The 12804-nt window shown below is 44.3% G+C and overlaps 1 protein-coding gene across 1 annotated transcript in view; it reads left to right on the forward strand.

The window, feature by feature from the left end:
• Positions 1-7849, forward strand: part of RUNX3 (RUNX family transcription factor 3) — an 84168-nt gene extending 76319 nt beyond the window's left edge. Inside the window, exon 5 of the mRNA XM_048501029.1 lies at positions 7291-7849. Within this exon, the coding sequence (XP_048356986.1) occupies positions 7291-7820 (530 nt within the window). The 3' untranslated portion in view covers positions 7821-7849. The remainder of the gene's footprint in view (positions 1-7290) is intronic.
• The last annotated feature ends 4955 nt before the right edge of the window (positions 7850-12804 follow it).

The following is a 12804-nucleotide window of genomic DNA, read 5'->3' on the forward strand; positions in this document are numbered from 1 at the left end:
CCATCCCTATTCCCTGAGGAATCCTTATAACTGGAAATGTTGGGGATCAAACCTCTCTATCTGGTACACTTTTTCCTGTGTTTGTCCAAGGAACTCAGGGCGGAATACATGATCCCCCTCCCCCTCCACATCATCCTTCTTAACAACCCTGTGGGGTTGACTTGGGCTTGGCCTGGAAAGAGGGTGACCATCCAAGGTCACCCAGCTACCTTCATAGCCGAATAGAGCTTTGAACTTGTCCCTTTCAGACCTGCATCTGACATGGTAACCTCCGCACCATACTGTATCCCTATCCACAAAGCATATGCTTCATTGCTGAACTATGACCTCAACTCATTTTGCTTCCAGATGAAAAAAACAAAGCTCCCACCTCCCCTCAGTTTCCCCCCTTTGCTTCTCAGAATCCATTAAGTCAGCTGAAGATCTTGATTTTCTCCAAGGCTGGTATGAAAACAGAGACTTTCCTTGCATTGGGATTTGTTTGATCTGGACAAGGTCTGCGAAGCTTGAAACCCAAATTGTGCACTGCTTGGCAAAGAGAGAAGGCACTGGCAGCCACAATTTAAAGGGGGGGGGGGGGGAAGCTGACAATGGATAGCAAACATGACACCCTTTTTGATGCCACTGACCTCCATCACCCCTAACAAGTCAGAGAGAGTGGTCAGTCCCAGGAGACTACAAAATTACACCCATCGGGACTCTCACTTCTAGTTCAACATGCATTCTTCGTTTCCCAGTTCCCTGATCGAGAGTGCTGCCATTTCCGTTGATAGATCGGGTTAGATATTTGGAGTGTGCAGGCCCATGGCTCTGCACTCACAATGGAGAAATTCTTACCTCTAAATAGGCTTATTCAGTTAAGGCAGCAGCTGGTACGATTTCGAGAAGAAAATAAACATTTCCTTCAAATATTTTGATTGGCAGTGTGACAAGCAAAATACTCGCCCTTGGAATTGCCAGGGCCTGAGGAAAGAAGCAAGACGGGAGGGGAGGGGACCTAGAAATACAAGTCGAGCAGTAGTTAAAAAAATAAAAATAAAATTCAGAGCCATAAAATTCTGTGGTGGCTTTTACTTTAGCCAGTGAATTCTGTTCACAATTATGCTGCGTGCCAGAGGGGAAAATAACCATTGCTGGCTCTTCCGGCTGCAGAGAGAGCAAAGAGGCAAAAGTCAGTAAAAGCATAAAAAGTCTGAATTCCCCTTATCCTCAGGCCGGCCCCCCACTCGCAACGCAGAAGGAGACTGTAGCCTCTGGTACTGGATTTTCAACATTTTTGGTACTAACACATTTACTCCTGTTTTAAAAATAAGCTTGCACACAACACCGTTCATCTGTAGGAAAGAAAGATTTGGGGCTCTGCATCTGATTTCTCTCTGTGTGTTTTTGTGGACAGAAAATGCCATGGAAGTCATTTGCTTGAAGAGCATGTTTTAGCATCCTGTCATTTATTTGTTGAATACACTTCTGCTCCACTCTTCCTCCAAGCAGGTCAGGGCAGCATACATGATTCTCTCCCCTCCCCTATTTCACAACAAACCTGTGAGGTAGATTAGGGTTGGGGGTAACAAAGCCATCTACTCTTGTGCATCCCTCAACCATTTTACATAAAATAGGCTCTCCAAATCATCACCCTCTGGCAGCTTTCAAGAGATGAACTGTTCACCATACATGCACAGGTGCTTTTTTTAAAAAAACCCACTAAACTGAAAATGTGGCTCAGTTGTTAGTGCCAGATTACCTATTCAGGCTCCACCTGCACATTACAAAATCCACCTGTGTGTTGAAGAACAACATGAAAACTTTGTATTGCACATGCAGTGGGAGTGTTGTGCCTTCTAGACGCACATTAGCTCTTATAGTAGAGGTCATGGTACCTCCATGGAGGGATTTACAGGAACAAAAACAATGTAGGGAGACTAAAGCCACTTCTCTTTGTTTGCCATGGTCATGAATAGATGGTTTGCTTCTGAGAGGCACAAAATTCCCACAGTGCATGTGATACTACAAAACTTGGGGGGTGAAAACTATGAGGTGGGAACAGGTTTGCCAGTGTCACACCAAAGCCTGATGTCACTTCTGGTAAAGAACCAGCAGTGATATCATTGCATTTGGGGTGATGCAATAATATCACTTCTGCTTTTGCACATTGCTGCAGCACTGGCAAACCCCCTTAATCCCTCCCACCAGTCTGTGAAGCAGCAGTGGGGTATGGGGAGGGGGCTATTATGGGAGATCTACCACTTTAGATGTAGACCTTGCCCCCCTTGTGTGAAGCAAGATCTTCATGTTGTTCCACAAGCAGTCATGTGCCAAAGCCTTAGAAGAAGCCACCAGCTGTTGGTCAAGTGTTTTCAGTCTGTCACCCCAAGAATGAGACCAAAATTTAATGTCTCTGGACCAAACACTAGTAACCCTAGTAGCTACCCTGTCAGGGATCCCAACCCACTACTAGAACACCAATAATATTTTTGTCTGCATCAGCACTAGGAACTTGCAGGGTGTTATGCCCCTGCTTACCTTAGGGTTGCCAGCTCTGGGTTGGGAAATACCTGGAGATTTTGGGGGTAGATCCTGAGGAGGAAGGGGTTTGAGGAGGGGCGGGACTTCAGTTGGGTATAATGCCATAGAGGCCACCTTCCAAGTGACCATTTTCTCCAGGTGAACTGATCTCTGTCACCTGGAAAACAATTGTAACCCCAGGAGATCTTTAGCTACCACCTGATATTGGCAACCCTAACTGACATCTACCCCATACCAGTGGGCCCACATCAGTCCCTTGCAGGCAAAGAAGTCTCTGGGCCAGAGATCTATCCTGAACATTTTGTCTAGCTCTCTCTTTCACTCGCATGCTTAATTTTTTTGTTTTGTTTTGCAAGCCGTCAGCAATTAGCACATTTACACTGCTGCTTTTATATTCGCAGCAGTGTCAATTGCCAAGTGTTGCAAGCACAGACTCATAAAGTTAGGTCTCTCCAAAAACTTGGGAGTGTGTTAAGAGAGGAAAAGAAAAGGGAAATGCGCCCTGAGCACTTCGCTTTTAAAAAAAATTTCAATTTGCTCTTCATGGAATACTATTTACAGCCATATGAAACAGAACGAAAGAATTCTAAGCCCTTTCTCTGCTCAATCGGCAGAGAGGTAAATGGCGCCGGGTTGCTGTTTATTTCAAGATAGCCATCTGCTGGCATTCTCACAACCAGCAATGGCTCGGAAAAAGTGGAGGAAGACAGAACAGGGTAAAAAGCACAGGAAGAATCCAGAGAGAATATTAAATGTTCGGCTGAGGTTTGGAAAGGAGCAGAGAAGAGCAATTGACCACTGTTGATCTAGCAGAAACAATTTGTCCTATTTTATTTCATTACTACTTTATTATATTTATTCTGTCACTTTCCTACTGAAAGTGTTCCAAAGCCATGTGCAATTATTCACAGTGCAATTCTAAGTGGGGCTTAATGGACTTAGAAGCACTTGATACTATTTCTGACTGCACTGGTAGATGAACAACACAAGCAAGAACAACACAGCGGTCTCCTCAAGTTGATACTGAAAAATCACATTTTGCCCTGGTTCTACCTCCACCTTGCCAAATTCCCATTTGACCTCCATTGCTGTTCCACAAGATTGTGCCCCCGCCCCCGCCCCACCCGCATTTTTTGCTCCTATCCTTGCCGAGGCATTTGAACCAAAGCACAAGAAGATCACATGATACGTTATAATTTACCTTATTATTTTGTTTAGGAAATGTCTATGTCACCTCTCCAGAGATCCGCTCAAGGCTGTTCACCATGTAATCATAAAAAACAGCAATGTAGGAATTATCAGTATTTTTTAAAAGACACAAAAATAAGCCAGGAGCATGAATACTGTGCTCTTTGATGTGGTTCTTGTGGCCCTGGACCTAGATGAGTTCTCCCTGTGGAGCAGGCAGTATGAGAAGGGCCACTCAGCCCAGCTTGTTCCTGGGTTTCAGGTTTGTCAACAAGCCTAGCAAAGAATGCCCTCTTTCTTTACCAGAGGCTTTGTATATGGCAGGATTGTCAGCAAAGTGCTGGCAACCCCTGGAAAACTCAGGGGGTTGAGACTGGACATGCAGCGTCACATCAGTGCTGCAGTGTGATTTCCAGTGCTTTTCCAGAGGTGACATCAACATGTTTGGAAGATATTCAAAGATTCACCTGAAACTCAATAGTGTTATCATAAAGTTTTCAGGTGAATCCGAGAGTGTCACCCCAACATGGTGGCATCACTTCTGGCTTTGTGCCAGAAGCAAAGCCGATTCCTCCACCCCATTTTGCTCCTGCTGCTTCATAGGGGTCCAGAGCAGGAGTTCTTTCTCTAAGGTGGGAGAGATTTGGCACAATAAAGTGTGAAAATGGGAAGCTGAAGCTTTTCGTGGCATGAAGGTAAAGAACATCATCTGATATTCCCTGCCAATCAGGTTGATATTAAAAAGGGGACAGCTTAAGGGTTTAAGAGCTGCAACCCTAGTGCCAGGCCATTGTAACATCCTTGATTCCTCTCTTGGGAATGAAACTGTCATGCTTGATATGGCACTTTGTACAACAACCCTCTGGTGGGAAATCTCTCAGTGGGGCGGGAGGGGAATTCACCACACTGAGCCAGTTTCTCTTTTCTTTCCTCAATGAAATATTGCCATTCAGAAAAAATATATACTAATTTTTAAGGCTCTAGGGAGCAAAAAGAAACAGAAATAGCATGACCTACACAGTAAGTGAGCTTTTAACGGTGTGTTTATCAGCTCCGGTACTTCGAGCCTATCGGCACAAACAGACCACCCACACACAGGCTTCAAGGCCTGGCAGAGACTCCAGATTTTCCCCCCATGTCTCTGTGTTTGTGTGAGTGTGTGTCTGCCAAAGCAGATGGACTAGCTAGATTGAGGACTCACCATGCGAAGGCCACACTGTTTCTTTGCTATGAAGCCCAAGAGAACAGCTAAACAATTTTATATTTGTGTTTATATCTCTGTGGGTGGAAATCAAGAATAGAAGCATGTGTATTGCTGTACACACACCCACACACCACAAAATTATGGCGGCAAACTGAATTGGCCTGTGATAGTCACAAATTAAGAGGTATTTATTTTATTTAGTGATTTGTTTTTAAATAAAAAATACCAGAAAATTTTAAAAACTGTTTTTACAGAAACAGTGGGGTATAGTGGTTAAGAACGTCGAACTCTAATTTGGAGAACCAGGTTTGATTTCCTACTCCTTCACACGAAGCCTGCTGGGTGAACTTGGATCAGTCGCAGTTCTCTCAGAACTCTCTCAGCTCATGCAGAAGCAGGCCCTGGCAAACCATTTTTAAATATCTCTTGCCTTGAGAACCCTAAGTCAGCTATGACTTGACAGCAAAATCCCACACGTATTTGCTTTTAATACTGATGTGGAGATCTGACCAGAAGTGAGAAACTCTAAATCCAAAATGGTCTAAGGCCCATTCCAATCATTACAATTTTGGTGCTCAAACTTCTCCTAAGGGGATATCATACTACCCCTTGATCCTTCTAAAATGATAGCCATTTTGTGTGACTATAGCAGCACAAATATTTTCCTGCTTCATTATGGATGAGCATTGCCAATTATACACCGGTGCTCTGCCCTGCAGTGAGGGTGCGTCTCCTTTGGGGCAGAGTTTTGATTGCAGATGTGCTCACACTTACAGCGCTGCAGATCCCAGAAACCCCAGGATTCCTGAGAATGGGCAAACCTGGATATTTTCCCTGGCTTTGGGATTGCCATCCGTCTGGTCTTTCTCCACCCCCCCCCCGCCCCCCTCCACCTTGCAGGCATTTCTGGGGATCAATGTCCGGCTTTAAAAATAATAATGAGCTATCACAATAGCAATATAACGATATAAAATAATTATATAACTATATAGAATAACAGTATAAAAATTTAAGGGATTTTTTAAAAAGCTGGCAATGTTGTGACCAACCAGGAATGATCCAGAAGTGGGACAGACAAGCCGCACAGCGGGCAGTAGGGCACTTCCTTGCACAGAGAAATGTAAGGAGACCTCGCTACAATCCCCCTGCAAAGCGAAGAGCCTTGAGGAAAGTTCTCCGTGCATAATGGACCCTTGTATTCTTCATAAATCTGTGTGTCTGATCAAACATGTGTACCAAAGCTGAAAAATACATGTATCATACTATTCACACAACATGATGACTGCACATATGGGAGGATTGTAGGTAGTGTACGATACCCTTAATCATGGTTTGAGTGCCAAAATTGTAATGATTGCAAAGGGCTTGCATAAATCTTAAAATTCAGTGGATTTCATGTGATTGTCAGGCATCAGCCCCAGAGGTAGCAAACCTTTTGGTACTGCATTCAGACATCATGAAAAATGTTGTTTAAATCCAGAAACATTGGAGAGACATACTCACACCCTGTATGGACACTTAAGACTTCTTTGTTCTACACAACAGAAAAGGCAGGAACTGGAAGGGAGAAAGGGCTGGGTATGAAACCTGAATGTATGAACTGCTGTTGTATGCCCATGGCATATCCATACTATGGACTTGCATTAGATTTTTACCCTTTGAACAGTCCTGGCTCCCACTGAAAGTACTTGGACATTGATGAGGGGGATAAAAAATTATCTTTTAGAGATCTGGCCTCCCCCCCCAGAAAAACAACTCTCTGACCATCCCAGTTTGTGGGTGGTTCAATAAAATATAGAGTATTATGGATACAAGAATTTGGCTAAGTTCAAATAAAACAAGACATCTTGGACAAAGCATTCATTTTGCTTTCCTTGGTGTTAGAGTGGGAAATTTCAGCCACAAACTACCTGGAATTAATCCTATACAAGCCACACTGAGATGAAGCGGCTTGTACAAAACAAATTCCCAGTGGCTTGTGCCTATAAAATCATGATGGTAATTCTCAAGAATATTTTGCTTCTGCTAGGACAAGTAGGAGTTCCTTTTATATGACAAACTCATGGGGGAGATGTCTGCCAAGGACATATTGGCCCGCATCCTAGCCACCCTGGCTTGCTGGAAGCATGGGGCGGGGGTGCTCTAAAAATGGAAAAAGATTCTAGATGAGGTGGATCTTTGGTCTCTGGTGTTTTTTTCCCTATGATGGGCACAGGCATGTTTTAGTTAAGCGGTTAATTTTTTAAAACAAAAATGGGCACTCTAATAGGTCTGCCTTTTTGTCGATTAATGGACCATGTCAAGACCTATGCAATAGGAGACAGCTGAAAATCCCACCCTACAACAACATTCTTGTCTCTCTTTTCCCAACACAGGTACATCTGATCTGAGCCCTTTCTCTGATCCACGTCAGTTTGACCGGTCCTTTTCTGCGTTACCAGGCCTAGCCGAAAGCAGGTTTTCGGATCCTCGGATGCATTTCGGACCCTCGGGTGCCATGTCCGCAGCTTTCCCTTATGCAGCTACGCCCTCTGCCACTGGAATTGGAGGCATCAGTATGACCAGCATGCCTGCCGCCTCGCGCTTCCACCATACATACCTTCCCCCTCCGTACCCCAGTTCCACACAAAACCAGAGTGGACATTTCCAGACCAACCCATCCCCTTACCATCTGTACTACGGTACATCATCCGGGTCATACCAGTTTTCCATGGTGGCAGGGGGAGAGCGCTCGCCCACACGGATGCTTCCCTCCTGCCCAAGCGCATCAGCGGGCAACAACTTGATTAACCCCAGCCTCGCCAATCAAAATGATGGTGTCGAGGCGGATGGGAGCCATAGTAACTCACCAACGGCCATGACAACTACTGGGAGGATGGACGAAGCTGTCTGGAGGCCATATTGAAAAGGACCAGTAAACCATCCGCCTTTCGCTTTCCCTGAATTACAATACACAACAGTGCGCTATGTTAAGAATTGAAATGAGTGGGTAACTGAAAAGGGAGCCACTGCAGCGTCCTTAGCAGTGTTCATCCCAAAGATGAGATTGCTCTTGTACAAAACATAGGCAGTTGATTAAGCAAAGACAGATGGCAGAGAGGCAGAAATTTGTATGCATTTCAGAAAGGATAAAAAAAATCTCCCTCTGCTCCTTCAGGTTCCCCCTTGACCGATATCCCTTGTGTCCAGTTTGTACATAGGAATGTATAGAATGGGTAGCTTTACTCCTTTGTAGGGAGATTTCTGAATGCAAAAAGCCCTGGTCAATCATCTCAAAGGCCAAAAGGTTTGAAAATACATATATGTTTAAAAAAAAAACAGAGAGAAAAGTTTAAGTGTTACAAGATGCTCAGGCTTCAAGGGTTCGATCTTTTCATCCCCTTTCACTAAACTGGATTTTATGACTGCCTTCCACTAAGTCTTCCTTCAATAGAGAAAGCAGTGAAAAATAGCTTTTTCTGATCAAGAAACACTTTTCTCCATCGCAGGAAGTATTTTTTTTTATTCCTTCTCTATTGGAAGGAGACTTAGCAGAGGAGTCATAGTGGAAGGGAGTTACAGGATCCATCCCCAAATATGCTAGCCCTGTTTTCTGTAGCACACAACATTTGTTGTGTGTTACAGAAAACAGCAAAATAAATATATTAAATCAATGAATTGGTGTCAGGGCCTCCAGTTACTGAAGGCAGTGAGATCTGTGAAAGCAGCTCAAAAAGCCCAAGCGTTGTCATGTCCTGACCCCCTCTCCTTCTAGACAGCACCAGCCCCACCAGGATGCATGGTTAGCTAGTTGCCTCATATGGTGGCTTTGGCATATTATTAACGGCACCTGCGGGGGAGGCAGATCTGATCCATGGGACTCAAAACACTGGGAAGTTCTCCCATTGAAGGGAATGCAGTGGCTGTCCATCCAAGTTAGTCTTGCCCAAAGAACTTCCCTAATGGATGTTGTGGGTTTTCCAGGCTGTGTGGCCGTGGTCTGGTAGATCTTGTTCCTAACATTTCGCCTGCATTTGTGGCCTGCCACAGATGCAGGCGAAATGTTAGGAACAAGATCTACCAGACCACGGCCACACAGCCTGGAAAACCCACAACAACCAGTTGAATCAGGCCATGACAGCTTTCGACAATACATTTCCCTAATGGAATTTGGTGCTCCTTTTAAGTAGCAATGGTGGTGGGTTGCCGTTTTGAATTTCCTGAGCTTGTGTCTCCTACAAACAGCACCCCCACCCCCACCCCAAAAAAACCCTCTCTTCATATGCCAGAACCAACCAATTGGATTTGAAATTGTATGCACAGTTTTTTAGCATCATTCTACAGTACCAATGAAGCTGGAGTTGTGTAGACTAGCCATCCAAGGGAGGTTTTGTGTTCATTATTTAATTCTATTTAAGATATTTATACCCCACACATCTATGATTTAGTCCAAAGCATCCTACAGATCATGAATCAAAACCGTGGCCATTGGAGTGGAAAATTTAATTGTCAAAAGGTCTCAAGCAATAGCAGAGCAGCAGCAGCAAAGCTAACAATAACAAAAAAAATCCCTCTTAGGCAGGAAAACAGCAGCATCCTAAGCAGAATTATTCAGTCCCTTTTCATTCAGTGGGACTTGCTCACTGGAAAACATTCTTAGGATTTCCTGGTGTCTGAATGATGGTACAAATGGAACCGGTTGTATTCTGAGGATGATGTTTAACATGGTCCCAATTTTTTATCTGTTGGGCTACCGCAGCAAACAGCCAACTGGCACACCTCCATCTTCTCATTCAGGGCCACCCTCATAAGCTGCTACATATACCTTTCTGTGACTATGTTGGGTTCCGCAGGGGCCAAAAACAGCGGTGTGAAAATGGTATAAACCCCTTTACAATGTTTTAAATCTTTTTACACCATTTTCACACCGCTGTTTTTGGCCCATGCAGAATCTACCATAGAATCAGTTCTCACTTAACCTGACTGCTCATGTTCTTCTTAGAAGGAATCTTCTTTGTATGGTGGAACATGCAGTTATGTGAGGCCCCTGCCTAATATCTGAAGTGGTCTAGCCCAGCCACAACCTCAGTGAGATGAACAAAGCCATAATGTGGCTTCATAGAATGACCTCACTTGACCTGAGGACACGCATGTGTGAAAGTATTGTGTACAGCAAAATCAGCTTAGGTTGCTTCCACGTGGTGATCATTTGTTGTTGATTTACTACCGCTGCAAAGGCAGAGGCATTCCACAATGGCAGTATAGCAGCCACACGATGTATGGTTAAGAGCAGGGGCCTCTAATCTGGAGCACCGAGTTTGATTCCCCACTCGTCCACATGAACAGCAGACTCTGATCTGGAGAACAGGGCTTGTTTCCCCACTTTTACACATGAAGCCTGCTGGGTGACCTTGGGCTAAAAATTCTCTTAGAACCCTCCCAGCCTCACCTGCCTCATAAGGTTTCTTTTGTGGGGAGAGGAAAGGAAGGAGTTTGTGGGGAGAGGAAAGGAAGGAGTTTGCTTTGGGACTCCTTAAGATTGAGAAAAGTGGGGAATTAATCCAAACTCTTCTTATTCACATTTTCTCGGCAATTACTTTTTTGGGCCTTTCCCCACTTCCCTTAAGCCCCGCGCTACTCGAGGAGAGTAGCGCGGGGTCCCTCGGCACTCCCCACTGAGAGGGGCGGCGACAGCGCAGCCGCCCCAAAGCTGCTGCTGTCGAACCCCTCAGCGCGCAGCATCCCAGGCGCTCTTCTCAACGGCGCCTTTTGATGGCCCCGCGCAGAGCGCAGGGTCGTGGGGACTGCCGGGCGCGTGCCTGGGATGCTGCGCGCTGAGAGCAGCGCGTGGCATAGAGGGGAAGGACGAAAGTGGGGAAAGGCCCTTTGAGATCCCTCTGGTTGCACGTCGAAAAAATGCTGACTGAAGATGACTACAGTATGCTGATGTAGACAGGATGGTTGATCATGCACACCTTTCCATCCACACAGTGTGCAAACCAGTGGTGGGATTCAGCAGGTTCGTACCACTTCGGCAGAACCAGTTATTAAAATGGTTCTTGTAAACAACCGGTTGTTAAATTATTTGAATCCCACCACTGGGAAACCCCATTTGGACTAAGCATTTTTGAAAGAGCGTAGCCAAGCAGGTTCAGGAAAGTTTCAGGCAACCCTGGGAAAGCCCAGACAGTGGATGTTTGGAGGTGAACATCCTGTGAGTGCTCTGAAAAACACCACTCCCACTTGAGAACTGAGACAAAGCAAAGCATCCATGTGGTGTTCAGCTTTTGGGGGCAGGCTGGTATCAGGTGAACAAGTGCTGCGGTGGCTCGCATTTTGAAATAGGTTGTAAGACAAGATTAGAGTCATGCCCCACATGTGCACAGAGAGATTGTTATTGTAGAATCTGCCTCCATCCCCTTATTCAGCTGTTACTGGACGTGACCCACAAATCTGTCATGCTTCCTGTCCTCCCCCCTCCCAAGCATTCAGTACACCTTGGGGAAAAATTATCCACCATCACCCTGGGTGGAAAGAAAGGTCCAGAGAGGAACACAGGAAATTTGATGACTTTTTGTTCTGGATAGAGGCCAGTGCACATGATAGCACTTGTGAACCAAGAAAGGAGGAGGACTTCATTGGCCTGTGCATAATGCTTTCATCCTCATGCAGTGGCATACGGTGCCCTCCATTTTTAAAAATGTCCATTGACTTCAAAGGTAATCCAACAGGGGACAACACACTTTTCGTATGTTTACATCTAGCGTGAAAAAAAAAAATCTCTTCTTCATACCAGAGTTTTGCTGTTGTTGTAGTAGCCTTCTGCCTCTAATGAAATTTTGATGGCTGTTCTTCAGACCAAATAAGTGGACAGGAAAAAAAAAGTCAAATATTCAGGACTCCCTAAAGTTTTGATGTGCACTTGTAAACCACAGTAGCAAATACAGTCTCTGACAGCCCCACCCTTTCAAGTTTATTGTCAGATTGTCATATGGAGGTGTGAAGAGAAACCCATCTCTCCGGTGCAAGTGGTCGATATTGAAAAATTGTTTTTGTTTTTGTCTTTGCACTATAATAATGCTTCTTTGTAAAAACAATTAAAATGCACAATTGCTTGTACAGGAAAATCTTTCGTTTGGCTCATGGAATATTTAAGTATTTACTTTGGTCTTTATATGTTATAATAATATAATTCTTTTCAAAAGATGTGTCAGTGAAGGATCCCAATTCTTAAATAATTCTTCTTAGAACTGGTATGTGGATTTTTGTTTTAAAAAAGGATAATGTTGAGATTAGAACAAAAATCCTACATTCTGTAGACATGCTTTATTTGCATTTGGTAATGTTTTTTTAAAAAATGGAGCTGGTTTTGATGCTAAATATTTTTAAGATGTTAATAATATTTAATGGTGGGAGTTTTCATAATATTCCAGCTCTACTTGGTGGCATCTCTGTTCTGACATGTAGCCCCCATCCCTCCCCCCAAACCAATATTTTAGAACAATCCTAAGCAGGTCTACTTGGAAGTAAGTCCCATTTTGGTCAGTGAATCTTACTCCCAGGCAAATATTCTTAGGATTGCAGCCTTTGCATCTTTACCTGTAGCACTTGTAACCCTTTGGGACACCAATTCCACTGTAATTCTATTGTCCCAAAGTCTGGAGAAAAAAATGGAAAGATTTGTTTTGTTTTGTTTTCACGAATGTTTAGCACAGATTTATGTTGCATCCGCTTGCCTTGGCCACTCCCTCTGGAAGCTTCATGCACTCAACAACAGAGTGGAGTTTCTTTCTGCCAACCTTGTCTGCTCAGTGTGCAGTTGATAAAAGAAACCCTAGCAGAGCAATCAACCCTGCACTTCTCTTTACTGGAAAAGAGAAAATACCAACCAAATTCCATGTTTTTTACAA

This window comes from Sphaerodactylus townsendi, linkage group LG06 (genome assembly GCF_021028975.2).
Source record: "Sphaerodactylus townsendi isolate TG3544 linkage group LG06, MPM_Stown_v2.3, whole genome shotgun sequence".
Classification (NCBI taxonomy): Eukaryota; Metazoa; Chordata; class Lepidosauria; order Squamata; family Sphaerodactylidae; genus Sphaerodactylus; species Sphaerodactylus townsendi.